This window comes from Sceloporus undulatus, chromosome 1 (genome assembly GCF_019175285.1).
Source record: "Sceloporus undulatus isolate JIND9_A2432 ecotype Alabama chromosome 1, SceUnd_v1.1, whole genome shotgun sequence".
Classification (NCBI taxonomy): Eukaryota; Metazoa; Chordata; class Lepidosauria; order Squamata; family Phrynosomatidae; genus Sceloporus; species Sceloporus undulatus.
This window is the reverse complement of record NC_056522.1, coordinates 69958976-69981807: the sequence shown is the minus strand read 5'-3', so window position 1 is coordinate 69981807 and position 22832 is coordinate 69958976. Positions and strand designations below refer to the sequence as shown.

Below are 22832 nucleotides of genomic sequence, written 5' to 3'. Positions count from 1 at the left end.
ACATTCTAGAAATATTTGTACAAGACAATTATCTACATCACAGTCTATTTAAATCAGAAAAAGAGAAAGCAAACATTAAAAAGCTGAAAAATGAAGGGAAAAAAAAATCACAGCAGCAGCAAAATGAATAAAATCAGACTAGAAGCAGAAATGCCTTGGCAAATACATGTTATCTTCCACTGTAAGCAGAAGGACATCAGGCTTGTAATAGAAGACCCCTTCCTGGGGAATATACTGTATTTCATAAATAACATGTCATGACCAAGAAGATACTTTCCTTGCTCAACATGCTGGCTGCAGGATGCTCATAGCATTCACACAGGGGCTGTCTGCACAAGTCATAAGATGTGGTTTCATCCTGTTTTGAAACCTTCCTGTTTAAATGATGCATGTGGCCAACACGGAAGAAATCTGGGGCAAAGCCATGCTCTGAGGCTAAACACTGGAGCAAAATGACACTCAGGTTGCATTGCTTCAAATTGGAAAGTGTGGACTATTGCACCAGTGCAATAGGGCCAGTGAGCCACCAGTGCTATTGGTGCCCATACAGTGCTACCTCGGGTTACGAAATTAATTCGTTCCGCCGTTCCGTTCGTAACCCGATAATTTCGCAACCCGAAAAGGCTTTCCGTTAGCGCTGGAAAGCCGCTAGCCGCGCTTTGCATTTGAATTTCACGCCGAAATAAATTTCGTAACCCGAAAAAAATATCGTAACCCGGAACAGTTTTTTCCAATCTAACTTTTTCGTACCCCGGAAATTTCGTAACGCGATCATTTCGTATCCCGGGGCACCACTGTATTTTTTATGCTGCCTGTGAATTGTTCACACATGCACACAAGTGATCAGTTGCACCATCAAGCTCTCATTCCATCACTTATCTCGCTGAAGCAAAATGAGAGAAACATTAACAAACTGGCTGATCCAACAGGAGGCCATGGGGAAATGGAGGGGGCATCATACGTTCATGCTCAACTATATGTCTTTTTTTTTTTTAAAAAAAAGGAGAAAACCTATTCATTCACATAGAGTAAACCACAGAGAATAATGATACAAGACTAATCTTTCTTTGCTCAGATGATGAACATTTTTTGCAGATATAAGTGCAATTACACATTTCAAAATAGATCTACAGAAGACAAAATAATATTTACAAAATCTCCTTCATTTGAATGTTTCCCTTCCCCCTCCCCAATCTGCTCTGGTTTAAAGATCTACTTTTCAGACAGTGGCAGCATTCCAACACAGTTCCACTTAGGGAATACTCCCACTGGTGGAAAGTCATCTGAATTATAAATAAAACCATGTTATCTAAATCAGTGTCTCTATGGCTATCTGACTAGCCACTTCCCTCATGTGCTAGGTATCAGCACCATATTGATGCCCACTGGCTAAAACTGCCCCCCCCCATTCTTGGATAGCTCTGGGAAGAAAACAGGTCCATTAACCACCACTCCGAGTAACACTAATCTAAGTAACTCCCAATGGCACAAATAAATATTGAAGGGGTGTCCTATTGATGATGAAGCAAGCTTGTTTTCTGCTGCTCCAGTAAATAGGACCTGGACCAATGGATTAAAACTACAGGAAAAAGAGATTCCATGTAGACATTAGGAGGAATGTCTTGACAGTAAGAGCTGTTCAACAGTGTGGTGTGTGGTGGAGTCTCCTTCTTTGGCAGTCTTTAAACAGAGGCTGGATGGCCATCTGTCATGGGTGCTTTGATTGAGAGTTCTTGCATGGCAGGGGGTTGGACTGGATGGCCCTTGCTCTCTCTTCCAACTCTACGATTCTATGATTCTAATATACTTCACATCTTTTCTACCTTCTATAATTTAATGTTAACATCACTGGACTGCACTGTGAAAAGCTAATGACCTACGTTTGCAAGGGACAAAGGGTTTTCAACATTTCCTCACACACTTTCTGATACGTAATATGGCTGAAATGAGATTAAATACTGTACATTCAGTAAAATATAATGTCTGTAGCAAGCAAGAAGAAATTGACAAATTATTCACTCAGATCTATTAATTTTGTTACTCATACTGAAGGAAATTCACCCACCTCGAATGTGACGATATTTCACTGAGATCTCCCATGCTTCCATCTCCTGTATGACCACTAGAAATGGCAGAAGCATAACTGTGAACAGCATACATTTTTGCCTCATCATCTTGCCCCGGAGTTTCAGAAGATTCAGCCCACTGATCCGTCCGACTGTGTATCCCTGATCGACTTCCAGCAAGGTGCAAAGGGGCCAAGATTGGAGCAGGCATACAAGGAGCAGTATCAATGCCACTGTCAGTAGAAGCTCCTTTAATGTACGTTAATCCAAGTAAATCAGGGTCCATTAGGTCTTCAGAACCAAAATGTTTGTCATCACTATTGCTGGATGTGTTACTGGACAGGGTATTACTGCTAGAATGACTGGAACAGTTTTTGTCTCCAATCTTAAAAGAAAAACATTTTACAATGAGTTTATTTCCTGTTCTTCACAGTTAAATCAATGGGAAAAGCAAACAATGGCACATTACCATTTGTTAGAAGTGTCAAATATAAATGAAGCCTACATATAAAGTTTTATGCTACTAACATTATCTATTAGATATAAATAATCATTAATATTTTTATAAACACACATATAATCAGGGTGGAATGTAACATATCTACTACATATGACATGTGAGACTCTACAGGATTAATTATGTTCAAATAAAGTTTGAAATTAAATACACCCAGCACTTTATATTGCATGGTCATATTTCCATCACTGCACAGAAGATTCTCTTCCATGTAAATAACTGAAAACAGGTTGTAGCTGGACAGACTATTTTTCTAGATTAACAAGTACTTTCATCTAGCAGCTGACCTCTTTTGGGCAAGTATTTCTCAAGCTATGCCAGAAATATATGTATTTTTGAAGGTTACAAAGATTGGTTAAAGGTTAAGCTTGGATTACTCCACAACTTGTGTTAGAAATGTCTGGAGTCTGAGGGGATCTCCAAATGCAAGGAGGGTTTAAGCCAAGCATTATAACAGATCATTGCTGGCCCATCCTCAAAATGAACTACCAGCTGCTCCCAACCCTGATCTATTAAGCAGCACTGTATACCATCTTACAGGGTGGTTCAAAAAGAATGGTGCAAATCCAAATAATAACAGCTTTACTTTTCCACCATCTTTTTGATATTCTGAAGAAAACAGTACATACAGTTTCTGGTGTGTCTTGAAACACCATCCCTGGCACTTACCAAGGGATTAAACATCCCAGGTGGATAGAACTGTTTAAAAGTAAAAGCTGGGCCTTGCTTTACTGTTGTGGTGATGTTCCTTCAACTTTTTTCCAACCTAAAGTGACCCTAAAGTGAACCTATCAAGGGATTTTCTGGGACTACCTCTTCATTTTCTTATAATACCTCTCAACCCCATGTGGCAAAGAAACAATCTTGAGAACTATATGACAAACAGGTGCAAGCTTCACCTTTGCTCTGCAATGCATGCAGCAAGCAAAAGTAAATAGACCGTCCTCATTGCTTTGGGTAATTAGAATAGGTCCAAGAAACCAGACAGGACCAGAGAGTAGAGCAACCTTTGCAGAATTTGAAAGGAGGTGATAAAGATGTGTATGTGTGTTTGCCAGATTATATGTCTATGAATGAATGGAGGAACATGTGAGAAGGAGCAGGGTTGTAGGAGATCCTGAAAAGAGTTATCTTTGTGTGTTGTCAGTATTAATGTTTCTCTGCCTATATAGACAGAAGTTATTTCAGTATGATCTACCTGTTTTAGGGAAATATTCAGAGGAATGGGTTTTAGAAGAATTTATTGAACGCCAATTTGATTTTCTGTGAAGTGTTTCTTGACTCAGGAAACTATAGGTTTAAAGAAGTGCTTATGTTTATATTTTACTTTCACCTCACCAGTCTGTCTCTCTGAAATGTTACATTTTGTGACTACTCCCACTCCCACCTGCCAAGCATCTATTTCATGAAAGTGCCTACACAATTTTCTGAAAAGTCCAAGCATGCTCATATGCTCCAAAACTCTGAGGATTCCTAAGCATTACTGTGCCTACCAGAACTTCTGTCTATTGAAGAGCAGTGTTCAGTCATGAACACTATTTTCTTGACCTAAAGTTTCAAAAGTAGTCTCTGTTATACAATGGACCTATCCCATTCCATCTGTGGGGTTTCAGTTCCAGGCCTTTCTACAGATGGGGGAAAATGCAGACAGTTACACCTCATATTGTTTAATGGGTAGTAATATGTGCATGTCGGCATCACCATGTCTGCGTGCAAGAGTGAGGTGTGGTGAGCCACAAACACCCAATATAGATATAGATAACTAGCCGGCCAATGTGGCAGGCTCACTGTATTAAGGTGGTGGTGATGTGCAGATCTCTAGGGGGAAAGCCTTATTAGATGTGTGTATAGTAGCTGTTTGTATTTGTGTAAGAACAGTGTATTCTGAGATAAATCTTATCAAAATGCAGAGCAAAGGTGAACAATAGAAAATGAGATAAGATGCCTCAATTCTTTCTCCTCCATGTTTTTGCCTTAACATGCAAAAACATGTAACATTTGTAAAATTTAAAATCAACAAATTCCAATAAGGTCAGCAATGACAGATCCTCTTCTAATGTGACTCAAATGTTTAAAACAGCTTGAATAAATAAAGAGGGCAGGAGATAAAAGCTCTTCTCTTTTAACCACAAGAGGTAGCACAAATCCATATACCCTTTATAATAAGTAGAAATATGGGGATAAAATGAAAGAAAGGCTAAGTGGCAAAATCAGTCTTCTCAAGTGGGTAAGATAATGGTTTAAATATCAAACATAAAGATGAACTAGAGCCAGCATTATTTTGCTCAAAATAGACTGTTGGTTCAAATATGCATAATGAGTAGATATGGTGGAGACTCTTTTGTCTTATAGACAAAAGATCACACTCATGCGCTGGCTGCAATAAAGGAGAAAGGATCTTCTTATGTACTTCAAGTGGTGGAAAGTTCAGAACTCCGCCTGGCATAGTTCCTTCATTTAATTTACCACAGAATTAATATTAGTGCACAACAGGCTCTATTCCAGTTCTCACACATCAGTTCTTACATTATTTAATTCAGCTGGAAATAATTGTTTCTTAATATCAGGTCATCAGTGCAACCCTCACCCCCCCTTCCAATTAACAGGAACAAACATATCAAGATATTCTAATTAGATGCATTCTTTAAAGATGAAAATTTGCCTAAATAACAAAATCACAATTGCTGGTAATTAAAATAGATGTGTATTCCTCACAATATGACAAGCAATGGCACTGTATGCATGTCACTTGAATACAACAGGACATGAACCTGGGACTATGGAAGCCAATTGAAATCAGGTTCTAATCAGTCACCAGAGTGATGCTTACATTAGTGAGGCTTTAATCCACTCAGTGTCCTAGAAACCAGCACATGCCCTTTATAATGAGCTTCTCTGAGGCAGCAACCAGAATAATTCAATCCACATCTACATCAGAGATGGCTATAACTTGTGAATGTGTGTGTAAGTGTATGTGCCTTCTAGTTGTCTGTCGACTTATATGGCAACCCCACATATTTTTCACAGGGGTTTTTTTAGGCAAGGACTACTCAGAGGTGGTTTTGCCAGTTCCTTCCTCTGAAATCTAGCCCAAAGTACCTGGTGAATTGTCAGACCCTACCATTCATCTTATAACTAAGTGTTTAATGTTGCCAGATAAAAAGTGGAAGACCTCTTTTGTGCCAAATTACTATTTCTCAGAATTACTCCAAGGAGACAGTGTGAAATAAGATAATGTGAAACAGAACTGCAGGGTATAGAAAGGTAGATAAATGTATTTATCAACAATAGCTTACTCATCTTGCAGTACAATCTATTCTCCATAATTCCTATTTCCTTTTCTGCATGGAAAGTTATTAACAAAATATAAACTTTAAACCAAGTTGGCAGTTGCAGTCACATAGCATGTGAGAAAGATTCCTATATTGGGAAACCCTAAGTAAAAAGACTTACATGAGAAAATTTGTTTGGTGAATCCTTGCCACTGCTCTCTTTCTGTAAAGCCCGGTCTTTATAGGAACTCAAGACTTTGGTTGATGGTGCATGCCACTTGGTTTCTGCCATAAATAATTATGTGTTTTAATTTATAAACACAAAAAACATACTGAACAAGGAAAAAAGTCTGACAGCTTAATGTTATATGCATCAGGTTTGCAACAGTGTTCTTTGGAATGTCAGGATCAGAAAGTTTGTTCCTTCTTGCTTCAGAGAAAATTGATATCTATGGGCACATACAGACAGGCCAAAATAAAGCTGCTTCGGATCACTTTGGAGGTATGCTGCTTAAATGATACACACATCTTAAGAGGCCAGAGCTGCGCCAAAGCTGTGCTCCAGTCCTTAGGACTAGAGTGTGACTTTGGCGTGGCTTCTGGACTCTTGCATCAATTAAACAGCATACCTCCAAAGTGACCCAAAGCAGCTTTATTTTGGTCTGTCTATACAGGCTCTATGTTATTTATTACCTGTAAAAGTTCTGGATGAGACGAGCCATGAGGTACATATGTTTTTGCTGTATCTTCCCCAAGGAAGGGGAGACATGCAGCCTTCTATATGTTGCAGGACTGCCTCTCCCAGCATTCCTCAGCATTGACTTTACTGTTGGGCTGCTAGAAGTTACAGTCTAACAATATCTGAAGACCCACATGATTTTCATTCTGCTCTTCCCTGTGAAATGCAAGCATAATGTAAAATCATTATCCTCATTACTATCCTATTTCTGAGCACTGACTGTGTTCAGGAAAGGAAAAACAGGTTTAGCAGCAAAGGGAGTGAAATTATATTATTTTAACGGAATTATCTGAGTGCTTTTCAGAAAAGGGGGAGTGCATTTATAAGGGGAAATGCCTTTCCATCTCATGTGTAAGAAGCACACGGAATTTGTTAAACAGTGTGATTATTGAAAGATTGGACATGGAGTAACAAACTACCATTTAATCTGAGATAGAAATCATGAAAGAATCCATCTGTTTCTGTTAACTGTATCAGGGTTCCCCCTGCCTATGTGATGGCGGTGGCAATAAGCACCTCTCTTCAGTGAAGACTTATGCAGACCTTTCCATGGTCCCTTGTGCCATGACATCTGTCTACAATAATGCCCTTTACGCAGATTGCCTCAGAATAGAATCAAAGAATCATAGAGTTGGAAGAGATCACAAGGGCCATTCAGTCCAACTCCCTGCCATGCAGGAGCTCTCAATCAAAGCATCCCTGGAATCAGTGGGGGGGAAAACAATAATGTTTGGTAAAAGTTAAAGCAGTAGGAAAAGAGGAAGACTGCATTACAGAGAGAGTGATTCAGTTAATCAAGACATGGCCCTTAGTTTGTAAGGTCTTTGCAGGGATATTGATGATGAATATTATTGAGTAGCTTCTGCAGCAAGAGCTGAGTGGCTTCAGATTATCTGGAATCTATTTTTATACAATCTATTTTTGTACCACCTTCACAAGCTGCCAGTTTCCAGAAACAACTGCATTTTTTGAATTGACCAAATGCATCTGAGAAAACAGACTTAAGTCTATGAAAGCTCATGCTGCCAACTTCTTTCTTTAGTTACTCTCAAAGGTGCTACAAGATCTCTCTACATACTGATTCTACAAACATTATATCTTTGAATTCGGGAAAACGCATGTAGTAAACTGAATGTATGAATTTTGAAGTCTTAAAACAAGAAACCTCTAAGAAATGTGTAGGAGGGCCTCATTATGCTAGTGAGGCCGTTCTGCATATTCCATTACCTTCTGAGGTGTGACTCTAGGACCTATTATTATTATTATTATATGAGAGGGTGCCTTCTGTTACAGCATCCAAAATGTGGCACATGTTGCTCTGAGAGATTTATCTAATCTGTTCTCTGCCCTTTATTTATTTTTATATTATTAATTTTTTTTTATCAGCAACTAATAATACTTTTGTTTCTCTGAGCCTTTGGGCTTGTCTAATTTTACCTGAAATTTTTTTCTATTTATTTTCTCTCTTTTTGTTTTGTTAGCCATCTTAGGCACTTTATCCCGGTAGTGGCTTAAATCCAACATTGCAAGCATAACAGCACTCCCCCCTGCTCTACACTGCAACACTCAAGAACCAGTTCCAGAAGATCCCCCAGATATCTGGAGAAGGTTTTAGGGGTACACAGGTGAGGAGATCCCCCTCCTTAGTCTGCTGCCAGAATCAGTAGATGTCTCCCACTGGATTTAGGCTCTAATAAATGAAATACAAAATAAAATAAAAAGTCAGCAACTGGCCTTCTAGATTAATCCAACCTCCTTGAGGTGCTTTACCATGGGAAGAAACTGTTAGATGAAAACATGAAATATTTGTGCCTTGGCAGTTATAAACTACCATTGTTTCGTCTGTTCTGTGAGTCATTTTGCTTACACCTCTATTGAGGCAGAACTGAATGCTTCATTTCTATTATCTTTGGGATTTCATCTCAAAGGTTTTTGGGATATGTTATGATGGGGAATGTTATAAAAGTAGAAAACAAATTCATCAAATATGGTAATTCAATTAAGTAGAAAGCTCATTACCACTGGAATGTCTAGTCCCTTCCAGAGATTCTTCATGTTCTCTGCCTCCTTCACTCTCCAGTGGGCCTGAACCTTGGTGGTCGTGAAGTAAAGGAGACTGACACCTTTTAACAGAGAGAGAAAATTGTGCTTTTTTTTTACTGTGAAAACTGCTTATCACAGTTGCCTACATATTTTCAGTATTTTCATCTGGTGAGCAAACACAGGATATTTAATAGTAATGACTGTAATTTAAATGCATCCTGATTACTTTATTGCAATGTTTGTCTAAGAGCAACATGCACAAACAACTTGAGCATTTCTTAATCACTTTCCAACACAGCTGTTGATGTATTTAATGTACATTTGACTTACTGCTTGATATTTTCCTTACAACTAAGTATTGTCCTTAAGCTATAGTAGATAGAGTAGGTTAAAAATCTAAAGCTCTCTCTCTCTCTCTCTCTCTCTCTCACACACACACACACACACAAAATTGTTGCACTGCCCTGCATTCTACCAATGAAGCGGTCCATAACAGCTTCAATTAGTTTGCTATTGTTGCACTGCCCTACATTTTACCAATGAACCAGTCCATAAAATCTTCAACTAGTTTGCTATCTTAATTTCTATATTTATTATTTATAAAAAGAGGTAGAGATGTAAAGAACAAGTACCCGTCATATCCCACTTGATGCCTCCACTGACTACTTCCACTTGGTCCAGGGTCACTGGAAGATGACTGGTTGCTTGGTGAGCTTCTGAAATATTTACTAGAGTAATTTAAAAGGTACTAATATCTGTGGTATTTCAACAAATATGCTATTATTTTTACATATATGATTAATAAACTAATTAAAAATAATTAAAAATTAGGATTACAAACAATATGATTACATTTGGGAGAATAATTTTTAAACAGACAGAATGATAAACAATCTACCACTGACTAAAACACAAGTATGTCTCTCCGATAGCCAATGGAGATGCAATGCATGAATTTCATGCCCTGTTCATAGTAATACATTCAAGATGAAACTATTTCACAATTAATTTTGGTGAGTGATAGTGAGTACAATGAGCCCTTGATGGGGTTTGGGACCCCCATGGACACTCTAGTCCTATCATATACAATGGCATAGTAAAATGGTGTCCCTTATATAAAACGGCAAAATCAAGGTCTGATTTTTGGAGGGGGGAAGGAGAATATTTTTAAGTGTACATAATCTATGGATATAGAGGGCTGACTGTAGTTCGTGCACTTCTTACTTTAATTCTACTCTCTCCCTAATACATTGGACCTTTGTTATGTGCTAGGGTTTGGTTCCAAGATCCCCCATGTATAGCAAAATCCATGTATGCTCAAATCCTATTAAATATAATGATAGCAAAATGGTGTCCTTTATAAAAAATGAAAAATCAAGGTTTGATATTTGAAATTTACACTTTTTTGAACATTTTCAAACCGTGGATGCTTGAATCCATGTATAAAAAATCTGTGTATAAGAGGGGCCAATTATACTAAAGATTTTCAAAGAGCATTATAATAAATTTATCTAAGTGAAGAACACCATCTCCCTCCTCCCCCCCCCCCCCCCCCACCATGTTTGTGTTGCTAGGTTTTCAAAATAGCAGTAAGGGACAATCAAAATTCATGACAGAAAATTCATTAACAATCAAGAAGCAGATGTTAACATGTTTGTGTTCTATCTAAATAAAAGCATTTATTTCAGTTAACCTAGCCATATGTTTCTCTGTAACATTCATAAATTAAATGATGCACATATGTCTGTCTGTATGAAAGACCCACACACCCAAATACACATTTTTAAGCATCCTGTTCAGTCTATAAAAAAGGAAAAGGATTCCAACACTCAAATAAGAGAATTCCTTACAATAGAAGATACCTGTCCTATAAGGAGCAAGTGGCATCGCTAGGGAGTGCGGTAGTTGTGGCTGACACCGGATGACACCCCAAAAGAGGAGTGGCACCTGGCTGGGCCCTCTCGTCTTGGGGCGGCAAACGAGGGTCAAGCAGCCCTCTGCTGGCTTGTTGTGGCAGTGCATGTCTCTTCACGCCCCCCCCCACAGCAGCTCCACTGCACTGGGTGACACCAGGGGTGGCAACGCCACTATAAGGGACAAGCTGTCCTATCAAATAAGCGTGATATCCCTTATAATAAAGATCCCATGGCAAACCTAGCCCATCTCGAACTGGATTCAGTTATTACCAATGTGTGTTTTTTTCAGAAACTGCTCTATAAGATTCATCAATATCTCCTACACACAGAGAAATCTATCACAATCTTACGAAGGATACAGTATTGTGAGGGAAAAGATGAATTGTCTAGCAACACCACACAATCCACATAATGCCAAAGGATCAAGGAAACACACAATAACTATTTCATTTAGCACTCAATGTGGGATAGGATGAAAAAGATGGAATGTGGAAGAGGTGGCATCATGCTTGTTCAGGAAGACAACCAGAGATCTAAAAATGCTCAAATTTGGGATCACTTTTCCTCTCAAATAAAATGGCTCTTCCAAGAAAACAGGGCATTACCAGCTAATTGGTATTAAATTGCTATTAAATCTAAGCACAATCCAGTTGCTTATTGTTAAGCAGTGAATTTCTAAGAAAACAACACCAATAAAACCTAGTCAAAAATGCTGTAAAACAAAGCAGAACACTATCTATTTTTATATCATTTAACAAATGGTGCAATTTAAAGAAATTCTACTGCTTTTAGTTTTTCAACATGAATATTTTAAAAACTCTGCCAAGAATAAAGTTAACACTCTTTTATATATAATTATAAAACATTGTATAAAAATCTGCACATGGAAAATGAGATGAAATTTAAGTACAGCTGCAATCTGTGCAACTAACAAAATCTCAGCACTATTAAACTGATTGCTATTGCAGAAAGACTGAACTAAAAAGCTTAAAATGAATATTTTTTCCAGATTTGTCAAGAGAAAATGATCACAGGCTAACGAGGAATCCAGACATTTATAATAAAAACACACATACTTTTATTTTATTTTTTACAATAAGACCAATAGGGTCTTGAACAGCTCATTAGTCTCCATGTAGTCTCCATGAAACAGAAATATTATTAATGGACTGAGATTTAGCCTTTTCAAAAAATGTACTGGGAAATCAGGTCTATAGAAATAAAATGCATGAGACATCAAACATGCATGTTGGTAAAGATTCTATTTTTTAAAGAAACTTTGTACAAAGGTATAGCTCATTTCAGTCTTGATCATTTAAACAATTTAGTATCTGTAAATGTTTTATTGCTTAACAGAGGGAGGCAAATGAATTGCTGAACCCGTTTTGCAGCAGCTGAATGCTACTGAAATCATTCTGTATTTAATGACTGATTTTAAATGACTTCTGCTGCACTGACTGCTTATCATAACTTGGTAGCTTGGTATCTAGCTTGGGTTCTCAGCAGTGTATATGGCGGTTGTGGTGGTTGTGGCCACTGTGAGACTTAGGGTGAGATCTAGCATGAAACTTGTAGGTCCTATATAGTCCTGTCTAGCCATTCCAGGCCTAGCTATCATGCAAGCAGATCATGCAACTGTTTTGCACTTTGTGAGACCTAGCTATGCGGCATGCCCAATTGTGACAAAAAGTATTGAAAGGGGGTTGGGTAGGACTGAAAGATGGTAGATTGGGCTGGGGGTGAGAAGTTGGAAGGGTGGGGGGGATGGGTCAGGATGGCAGACATGTGGCTTTGTTGGACAAGATCAGAGGGGTGGTGATGGCTGCATGGCCCAGGAGCTCAAAGCCAGCCACATGGTTACAGAGGAGGAATTTCCTAGGACGGGACTGGGGGTGATTTGGCGCCACTTAATTACACTGGCAGACCAGGAGTCAACCCCTATGAAAGAGCCCTGGTGGCACAGTGGTTAAATGCCTGCACTGCAGCCACTCACTCACAAACCATAAAGTTGTGAGTTCAATATCAGTGAAAGGGCTCAAGCTCGACTCAGGCTTGCATCCTTCCGAGGTAGCTAAAATGAGTACCCAGATTGTTGGGGGCAATTAGTTTACACTTTGTAAACTGCTTAGGGAGTGCTTAAGTGCACTGATAAGCAGTATAGAAATGTACTCGCTATTGCTACTGCTATTTAACAGCCAAGGGTGGAAGGAACCCCCGCTCTGCAATTGACTAAGTACTGAATCATCAGGCCCCATGTCCCCTCTAACAGAATGCACCTCCATTTTGTCACGAGTATGCATATTATCTTTGAGTGATTGATTTATGATGGCATTTATGATTTATGTATGCATTATGACTGGTTTATGAGCAATTTATAAGGAACCCTGGTGGCACAATGGCAAAATGCCAGTACTGCAGCCACAATGTTGTGAGTTCAAACCTGCAGGTCTCCAGGTTGGCTCAGCCTTCCATTCTTTTGTAGGTTGGTAAAATGAGCACCCAGCTTGTTTGGGGCAATTGCTAACACATTGTAAACTGCTTAGAGAGTGGTTACCTCACTATAGAGCAGTACAGAAATGTAAAGTGCTAAAGTGCTATTATGACTTTATTATAATTGATTTATGGCCCACTATGACTGTTTTATGATCCTTGCATTACAATTGTGGACATCTTTATAACCCATACAATGGTGTCACACCCTTCTTGTTTCAGCACAATTAAAACTCAATTACATTATCTGCTTCAAAACTTGATAAAGCTATTTGGGGGCATGGGGATGCTGTCTTTAATATCTTATCTCTAAAATCTTATAAGGCAGTTGTGAGAGTTTGGTCTTTTCCCCCTCTTAAATAAAAACAGACACAAAAAACTTTAAACCAGGTCTTGCTTAAGCATGCAATGGCTAAATGATGCAATGCCCTGAGGCACTCTCTAGAAATTATGGCTGCTAACTAACCACATTTCCTACTGTGTCATATTTTTTGGATTAGGGTGGAAACAAGGAGGACGAGGCTGCTATACTGTTTTACACGTTAAAAAAACCTTTGGGTTTAAAAGCAGGGGGGCGGGGCGGAATCTTTCATTTCAGTTCACATTGTAAAATTACATATGTTAAGAGGTAACATTCCCCTAGGACTCCCCAAAACTGCTAAATAAACTAAGTATGATACTCATACCCCCAAAAAACAAACCTAATGGCTTCATAGTCAATATATTATTTTAGAAAAGGACCTTCCTTATGGCCTTGTTAACACAAAAGATAACTTATGAATTTTAATTGTATGATGTACCTTCTGGTGTCATTCTCACAAGCATTCAATAGTTTTTGTTTCATGAAAGATTATTACAGGCAAACCCAGGGTTCAGATGGTATGTAATCTCTAGCTCAAACCTGCTAAAATCTTGTAGAATGTATTTGAAAAGTTGCTGGAGCTCTTGCTTTTCAAAAGCTTTTAAAATCATTTCTTACCAAGGACTAGAAAAGTTTAGTAGTAAAACATTTAGAAAGGATAATAGAGTGTATTACCTTGCACCATCTGGCAGCTTTCTGTCAAAGGAAGTACTGCGAGGGATAGCTGTTTGCGCCTGCTGGAGAAGTTGCTGGCACTGCAATCTATCAGATGTTCCTAGGATTGGAGAGGCACGAGAGAGAGGCTGCCCAGCAGGAGTTGGAACCCGATGCCAAGTAGTATTCCTCCTGAAAGGGGTTTTATACTCACATGGGGTGCCTTCGCTGTCGAGTTTGTACTCAACCATAGGAATTCGACACAGTTCTGAGCAACCCCTGCAAAACACATAACCACGACAATCTATCTTTAAGAAAAGCAAATATAGTATTTTCCCACCATAGCAGTTTTATTCTATATATTCTGTTTTATGTGTGTGTAGACAAATGCATGTGTGCACACATACTGCAACAGGCAATATTCTATGCACATATATACCATAGAATATTGCCTGTTGCATACTGAAACATCTAAGTAAACAACCATTTTACCACTGCATGAAATTATACCTGCCACAGAAAAGAAATATATAAAAGAAAATCTATCCAAGTCCAGTATTCTTCCTCCAGTTTTCACATTTTTCTCCTTTGAGTTTAATTCCACATTCTGTATAAGATCTTCAGACTCTTTAACAATCATACTTTTTATCTGAACACCCCACCCCCACCCCCCACTTGATTCAAACTCTAAATTCATAGTACAAAGTAATAAACAAGGGAAAGCCAGCTCTCCAGAGCAGAAGTCTTGCCCTTCCCAGTCAGAACAAAAGCAAACCAGTGACTAGAGAAGAGTTGAGGATCTCTGGCAGCAAACTGAAGTCGAAGGCTTTCATGGCTGGCATCTATAGATTTTGTGCTTTTTTGGGCTACAAGACCATGTTCTAAAAGAGTTTATTCCTGACATTTCACCAGCAGCTGTGGCTGGCACCTTCAGAGAATGCTGGCATGAAACAGATTCATGATGGAAAAAGAAAAAGAAGGGACACTGGCATTCTTGGATGTCCAGGTCATCCGCAAACCAAACCATTCTCACCACACTAAAATGCACTCTCCCTCACATTCACCCTCATTCTCTACCCTTCTCCATGTTCCTTCCCATTGCTACCACCAGCTTCCCTCACCCTCCCTGCCACCATCACATTCTCTATTCCTCCCCTCACCATTACAGTTGCCTTTTTCTATCTGTAACTTTTACCTCTCTTTTCTTCCTCCCTTGTAAGTCAAAGAAGGGGGGCTTTGTCGTCATTGGTAAAGGTCTCTCTATAGCCAGCTGTTTCTTGTCTGTCAGTCTTCACTGAGTCCAGGTAGGGCTGACCTGTGAAACAGCCTGTGTTTCAGAGTCCACAGATGTATTCTAGGAATGGGCCCAAAAGTTACACGAACTGATAAATCCTGATGTTAAACGTACACTGTGCCCGCCCCAATCATGGGCTTCCCATCCGCAGATTTCAACATCCGTGGACGGCATGCCCTATTAATTTCAATAGTTATGTATGTACACAGCCCCAGGAGACCGGCCGTTGTACACACACGCTGCCATTTAAATACTGCAAGACTTGGGGTCCCATGGTTTTTACCATCCACGGAGAGGTCTGGAACAGAAGCCCCACAGAGAAGAAGGGCCGAAGTGTATTTCACTGCTTGAATCTAACTAGCCAAAATAAGTGAAGTTCTTAATTTTTCAGAGAAGAAATAATTTTGAGATGCTACCTCCAGGCAGTACTCTTGCCAAAAAAGAACAGAATGTGATGAAAAGTTATCAAAAAAGAATAACTATGGATGGATATTTTAACAATTGGAAACTGGTTTTAAGGTGTACTGACGAATCAAACAGTAAGACTGTTTAAAACATATTTGACAAGTGTTATAAGGGGGAAAATGTCAGGCTGCAGAATATTCTCAAGAAAGAAAAGTATGTTCTCAGGAATTCTAGAGCACAAATTTTAATTTATCACATTTTTATCACAGAGAAAGGGTGGCATCATCTCTGTTTTCTGCTTTAGGATACTGAGCCTTAGATCTGCAAATTATCTTCTTTCATTCTGTAGATTTGGAGGGAATATATTGCCCAGACTATAACTAATTACTGCAATGGGAACTTTAGGATCCTAGAAAATAGATAAGAACATTTTTCACATTCAACTAAGTAGTAAATGAAAGATAGCACTGCCACATATAGCTAGACTCGAGTAAAATGGCACAGTCTTCTCAGCTGCTTAGAAAACTTGGAAAGGAATGTTCAGTCACCTCTCATGTAAAGATCAGAAATAATTGCAGAACATCCAGGGCTCAGAAACTGCAGCTCTTGGCTAATGGATACAACTGACTGAACCCACAATCCCCTTCTTCACCAATCTATAAGGTTAAATATACAAGAACTATGAACTTGCTAGTTCCTTCCACCAAATAATTTGCAAAAGAAAAAAACCCTATGCTTTATTTGATCAAAAATAAAATCACGGAAACCATTCTTGCACTGGTTACTGTTTTGTTGTGAAAAACAACTACATCAGCAAAATAAGTACTATGAGAAAATATATATTTATGGTGTTTCAGGTAAGAAAGAAACAGTACATCATTATATGAAATATATACAAGCAATACTTTGCTTGGAGCAAAGTATTGATTTATTTTCCAAATGCTTAACTCTGAAGTGTACTTTCCTGGTGCATAAATCTAGGCCAGCTCTCCAGCTAATCTTCAGATATCAACCTAACTGAACACACTTCAAAAGATTTTAAAAGAAAGGTTTCTGAACAAGAGATAGTAGTAAATTTTAAGGAGAGGGGTGATATTACTGCATGTTTTACAATGGGAAAATTATGTATTATCTTTTTAAATTTTTTTACAGGAAAGGTCAATTAAAATTTTGTATCAATGCAAAGGTATTTGCTTTGATTAAAATATTTATATCACATTTTGATGAAAAATATAAAGTGTATCAGTTCACTAACAACTAAGGCAGCAATATATACTTACTTAGAAACAATCCACTCACTAGCTTAGGAACTCACTCATTTAGATACAAGCCCCACTGAACTCGATGTTGGTTAGATTTAAGTAGGCATGTACATGATTCAAGCTACAGTTCCTGTATTGCACTGGATCTGTTAGTATTTTTCACCTATAAAATCTCTTTGGGGGTATCCAAAAAATATTTGGCTAGCATGAAGTTCTGATTAAATCTATGTTGCTTAATGACAATGGAAATGAACTGGAAAACAACTGAATTGCCAGGAATTGTACTTGTTGTTCACCTGGGCAATCATTATAAGTAAATAAAGGGTTTTGTGAAATGAACATAAATATGGCTGTCGTAAAATGAATGTACAATAATAGCAGTCATGTTTTATTAGCAATTAGTCATATCAAGAAGCCTCTGGATTTCTATCAGATCAGGGTTTTTTCCCAGTAGTTAAAGTGTATCATTAACTTTTATTTTCAAACAGCTCAATATGATGAAATTATTAGTAATCAAAAAATTTGGAAGAATTAAAAAAAAATCTTGGATTTTAAAAATATGTATCCAAAGAAAGGAAGAAAGTTAAAATGAAGGGAAAAAATGAAGGAGGGAATACAAAGGATATAGCCATAAACTACTGTATATACTAGACCTGTATATGCTCAAATTATCGAGGTATAACACTGCTCTCCATCGCTGGAAAAAACCTTGCAAGGATACTCCTGAACAGATTAGTTCCTGCTATTTCAGAAGAACTTCTCCCTGAAAGCCAATGTGGCTTTAGAGCTAATAGGAGCACTACAGATATGGTATTTGCCCTTAGACAACTGCAAGAGAAATGTAGAGAGCAGAACAAAGGACTCTATGTAACATTTGTCGACCTCACCAAAGCCTTCGACACTGTGAGTAGAAAAGGTCTGTGGCAGATCCTGGAACGACTAGGATGCCCCCCCCCCAATTCCTCAAAATGATTATCCTGCTACATGAAGGCCAGCAAGGTCAAGTCAAATATGGCGACGTCTCTCGGAGCCCTTTCTAAGAACTTATGGTGTGAAACAAGGTTGTGTTTTTGCTCCAACTCTATTCACAATCTTCTTCAGCATGATGCTCCAAAGGGCTACAGCAGATCTCAAAGAAGATGGCATTTATATACGCTACTGTACTGATAGTAGCCTGTTTAACTTAAGCCGCCTGAGGGCTCGCACTAAGACTCTAACTATCTAGTCCATGAGCTGATTTTTGCTGACGATGCTGCCCTCGTTGCCCATATGGAAGCAGCTCTGCAGTGCCTAATATCTTGTTTTGCTACAGTTGCAGACTCCTTGAACGCTTTCATCAGCGATGTTTAGGCACAATTCTAAATATACACTGGACTGACTATGTGACAAATATAACTGTCCTTGAGCAGGCAGGGATCACTAGCATTGAGGCCATGCTATTGAGGACGCAGCTGCACTGGTGAGGACATGTTTCTAGAATGAAGGATCATCGCTTCCCAAAAATAGTATTCTACAGTAAACTCACCACGGGTCAGTGTAAGGCGGGCGCTCCAAAGAAGAAATACAAGAAGGAGGTCATTTCACATACACAGGAGGCAGACAGCTGGTCTGTGATGACTCTACACTAATGCACAGAGCATGGGAAATAAGCAAGATGATCTCGAACTCCTAGTACAACAAAGTAAATGTGGCATAATAGCAAAATCCTCAAGGTCTAGCAAATTCCTCACTTGCCTCGAAGACTTTTTCATTGTCCAAAAGGTGGAAGAGGCAACAAGGGGGGCAGCTATTTTAGATCTGATCCTAACCAACAAGGATGACTTGGTTAATGTGGTGCAAGTGGTGAGATCATTAGGTGCAAGTGAGCATATTCTCCTGAGGTTTGTTATACAGTGGAAAGGAGAAGCCAGGCATAATCAGACACGCATTCTGGACTTTAGGAGAGCAGATTTCAGTAAACTTAGAGAAATATTGAGGGTGATCCTGTGGTCAGAAATACTAAAAGAGAAGGGAGTTCAGGATGGATGGGAGTTTCTCAAAAGGGAGATACTGAAGTCACAATTTCAAACAGTTCCAGTGAGAAAGAAAAGTGGGAAGTGTTTCAAGAAACCAGGATGGATGACTAAGGAATTTTCAACTGATTTAAGTTTGAAACGGAACATGTATAAGAAATGGAAAAAATGGAAAATTACAAAAAAAGGAATTTAAAGAAATAGCAGGCATGTGTAGGGGTAAAGTCAGAAAAGCTAAAGCGCAGAATGAACTCAGGCTTGCTAGAGAGGTTAAGAACAATAAAAAGGGCTTTTTTTTTGATATGTCCGCAGCAAAAGGAAGAAGGAGGAAATGGTAGGGCCACTGTGTGGAAAAGATGGCAAAAAGCTAACAGAAGACAAAGAAAAGGCAGAATTACTCAACACCTTCTTGGCCTCCGTGTTCTCAGAAAAGGAAAAGGGTGCTCAACCTGAGCATAATGGAGCAGAGGACAGAATAGGGGAATTTCAGCACAGAATAAGCAAAGAGATAGTACAGGAATATCTTGTTAATCTAAACGAATTTAAGTCTCCAGGACCAGATGAACTACATCCAAGGGTACTAAAGGAACTGGCAAATGTAATATCGGAGCCATTGGCAATCATATTTGAAAACTCCAGGAAAACAGGAGAAATCCCAGCAGACTGGAGGAGGGCAAACGTTGTCCCCATCTTCAAAAAGGGGAAAAAAGAGGATCCCAACAATTATCGTCCAGTTAGTCTGACATCAATACCAGGAAAGATTCTGGAGCAGATCATTAAATAGAGAGTCTGTGAACATCTAGAAGGCAATGCCATAATTACAAAAAGTCAACATGGGTTTCAGAGAAACAAGTCCTAAATGGCTTGGGTCCAAGCTATCTTAGGGACCACCTCCTCCCGTACAATCCTCCCCGCGCTCTCTGGTCCTCTGGGAGGAACTTGCTGCAGCCTCTAAAATCTAGGCTTGCAGCAACCTCCCAGAGGGCATTCTCTGCTGTCGCCCCCAAACTCTGGAACGACCTGCCGGATGAGATCCGTCAGATAACATCATTAGACAGCTTTAAAAAAGCGGTCAAGACGGATCTCTTCCGGCAGGCCTTTCCAGATTAACCATCCCGGCCCAGGTTCCCAGATTCCCTCATTCCTCCCGTGGCCCCATCTTAGTGATGGTTGAGGATCAACAGAGGGATATCAGGGTTTTTAGTTTTAACTGCTGTTTTTATGCTTGATATTGTGTTTTTAATATGTTATACTGTTTAATACTGTCTTAAGGGAGGGAGGGATAAAGTGTTTTTAATTGTCATATTTTATATTTTACTGTTGTTAACCGCCCGGATTGGTTTGCCAGAGGGCGGTATACAAATAAATATTATTATTATTATTATTATTATTATTATTATTATTATTATTATTAAGTCATGCCAGACAAACTGATCTCTTTCTTTCATAAAATTACCAGCTTGGTAGATGAAGGGAATGCTGTGGATATAGTATATCTTGATTTCAGTAAGGCCTTTGACAAGGTTTCCCATGACATTCTTGCAAACAAGCTTGTAAAATGTAGGTTAGAAAAGGTAACTCTTACATGGATTTGTAATTGGTTAACTGGCCGAACCCAAAGGGTGCTCAACAATGGCTCCTTTTCATCCTGGAGAGAAGTGACCAGTGGGGCCCCGCAGGACTGTGTCCTGGGGCCAGTGTTATTCAACATCTTTATCAATGACCTGGTTAACAGAATTGGGAGCATACTTACCAAATTTGCAGATGACTCCAAATTAGGAGGAACAGCTAATACCTCAGAGGACAGGATCAAAATTCAAAATGACCTGAATAGACTAGAAAGCTGGGCCAAAGCTAACAAAATGAAATTCAACACGGAAGGTACTGCATTTAGGGCAGAAAAATGAAATGCACAGATATAGGATGGGTGACACCTGGCTGAACGAGACTACACGTGAAAGGGATCTGGGAGTCCAAGTAGACCACAAATTGAACATGAGTCAACATTGTCATGCGGCAGCTAAAAAGGCCAATGCAATTTTAGGCTGCATCAATAAAAGTATAGTGTCTAAATCAAGAGAAATAATAGTGCCACTTTGGTCAGGTCCCACCTGGAATATTGTGTCCAGTTCTGGGCACCACAATTCAAAAAGGACATTGAGAAACTGGAGCGTGTCCAAAGGAGGGCGACAAAAATGGTGAAGGGTCTGGAAACCATGTCCCAGTGACTTAGGGAGTTGGGGATGTTTAGCCTGGAGAAAAGAAGGTTAAGAGGTGATATGATAGCCCTGTTTAAATATTTGAAGGTATGTCATATTGAGGAGGGAACAAGCTTGTTTTCTGCTGCTCCAGAGAACAGGACCAGGAGCAATGGATGCAAGCTGCAGGAAAAGAGATTCCACTTCAACATTAGGAGGAACTTCCTGACAGTAAAGGCTGTTCGACAGTGGAACACACTCCCTCGGAGTGTGGTGGAGTCTCCTTCTTTGGAGGTCTTTAAGCAGAGGCTGGATGGCCATCTGTCAGGGATGTTTTGATTGAGAGTTCCTGCATGGCAGGGGGGTTGGACTGGATGGCCCTTGTGGTCTCTTCCAACTCTACGATTCTATGATTCTATGACTCCCTGAAACAACATCTTAGGCTCGGCCAAATTGATCACCAACAATGGTCCGCCCTGGCCTCGCATCGGGAGGCATGGAGGCTCACTATCCACGATGCTGCAGCCTTTTTTGAAAGCTCACACAGAACGGGTCTCGAATAGAAACGACAACGCAGGAAGAACCACAACCCAGAAACATCACCCAAAGAGACTTTCTGCTGTGCTTTCTGCAACCTGACTTGTTTATCTCTGATTAGCCTTTTTAGTCATCAACACACTTGTAGAAAGCACGGGATGATTCCTTCCTGAAATCCTTACTAGATAACTATACTACTGGTTGCAGAGAGCTGTTTCATGATTCTTCAAACTTCTTTCAATCCATCCTCCATTAAAATCAACTAGAAGACCCAGTGTTTTATGTATTACAAACTAGTGCTTCAAACTGCTTTACCTTGACTTCACCCACACCAAATAACAGGTATAATACCCACCTTCCAAAAAAAAAAAAAAAGCAATCTGTTAAAAGGGCAGGAGAAATATAGCAGTAAAAGCACATCTCACACACCAACCACTGTGGATTCTTACCTTCTAGGTGATCCATCTTCATGAGGCTGTATAATAACCACCTTCACTGTCACAGAGGTACGCAGCAGATCAATCATTTGTTCATGAGTCAAAGTTGCTACAGCTACTTTGCAGATCTCCACTAGGCGACTACCTTGGCGTAGGCCTGCCTTCCATGCAAAACCAAATGGCTCCACATCCGCCACAATCCCTTCAAAGTTAACATGGAATCCAAGCTGTCCCAAGCCGTTTCTCCTCAGAGTCATTTCTGTTGTTTCACATCCTCTGGTTACTATCTAAAAGAGTATCAGATTAGTGAGACCACAGCATTTAAGAGTTCCAAAAATGTATGCCATGAGAAGAATGCAAATAATAATAATAATAATAATAATAATAATAATAATAATAATAATAATTAAAAAACACTAAAAACATTGTTTTAAATGGAAATTTGAGAGGCAGGGATAGAAATATTTACATTTCTTAGTAAATATATATTTTCCTCCTTTATCACCATGAAAATCTATAACATAGTAAACACAAATGTATTGCTTGGTAAACTTATCACATTTAGAGGTACCAATGTGTTGTCATTGTATGCCTTCAAATTGTTTCCAAAACATGGGGACCCTAAAGAG

The 22832-nt window shown here is 39.1% G+C and overlaps 1 protein-coding gene across 9 annotated transcripts in view; it reads right to left on the bottom strand.

The window, feature by feature from the left end:
* SIPA1L2 (signal induced proliferation associated 1 like 2) overlaps positions 1–22832 on the bottom strand; it is a 125355-nt gene that overhangs the window by 25189 nt on the left and 77334 nt on the right. For 6 of the 9 annotated variants that reach the window (XM_042449893.1, XM_042449838.1, XM_042449901.1 and 3 more), the window contains 6 exons: positions 22216–22490; positions 14080–14337; positions 9270–9365; positions 8614–8717; positions 6037–6140; positions 2066–2451 (listed from right to left, as the gene is read on the bottom strand). In XM_042449893.1, coding sequence (XP_042305827.1) covers positions 2066–2451; positions 6037–6140; positions 8614–8717; positions 9270–9365; positions 14080–14337; positions 22216–22490 — 1223 coding nt within the window. The remainder of the gene's footprint in view (positions 1–2065; positions 2452–6036; positions 6141–8613; positions 8718–9269; positions 9366–14079; positions 14338–22215; positions 22491–22832) is intronic. The other 3 variants (XM_042449856.1, XM_042449884.1, XM_042449908.1) reach the window with 1 other exon arrangement.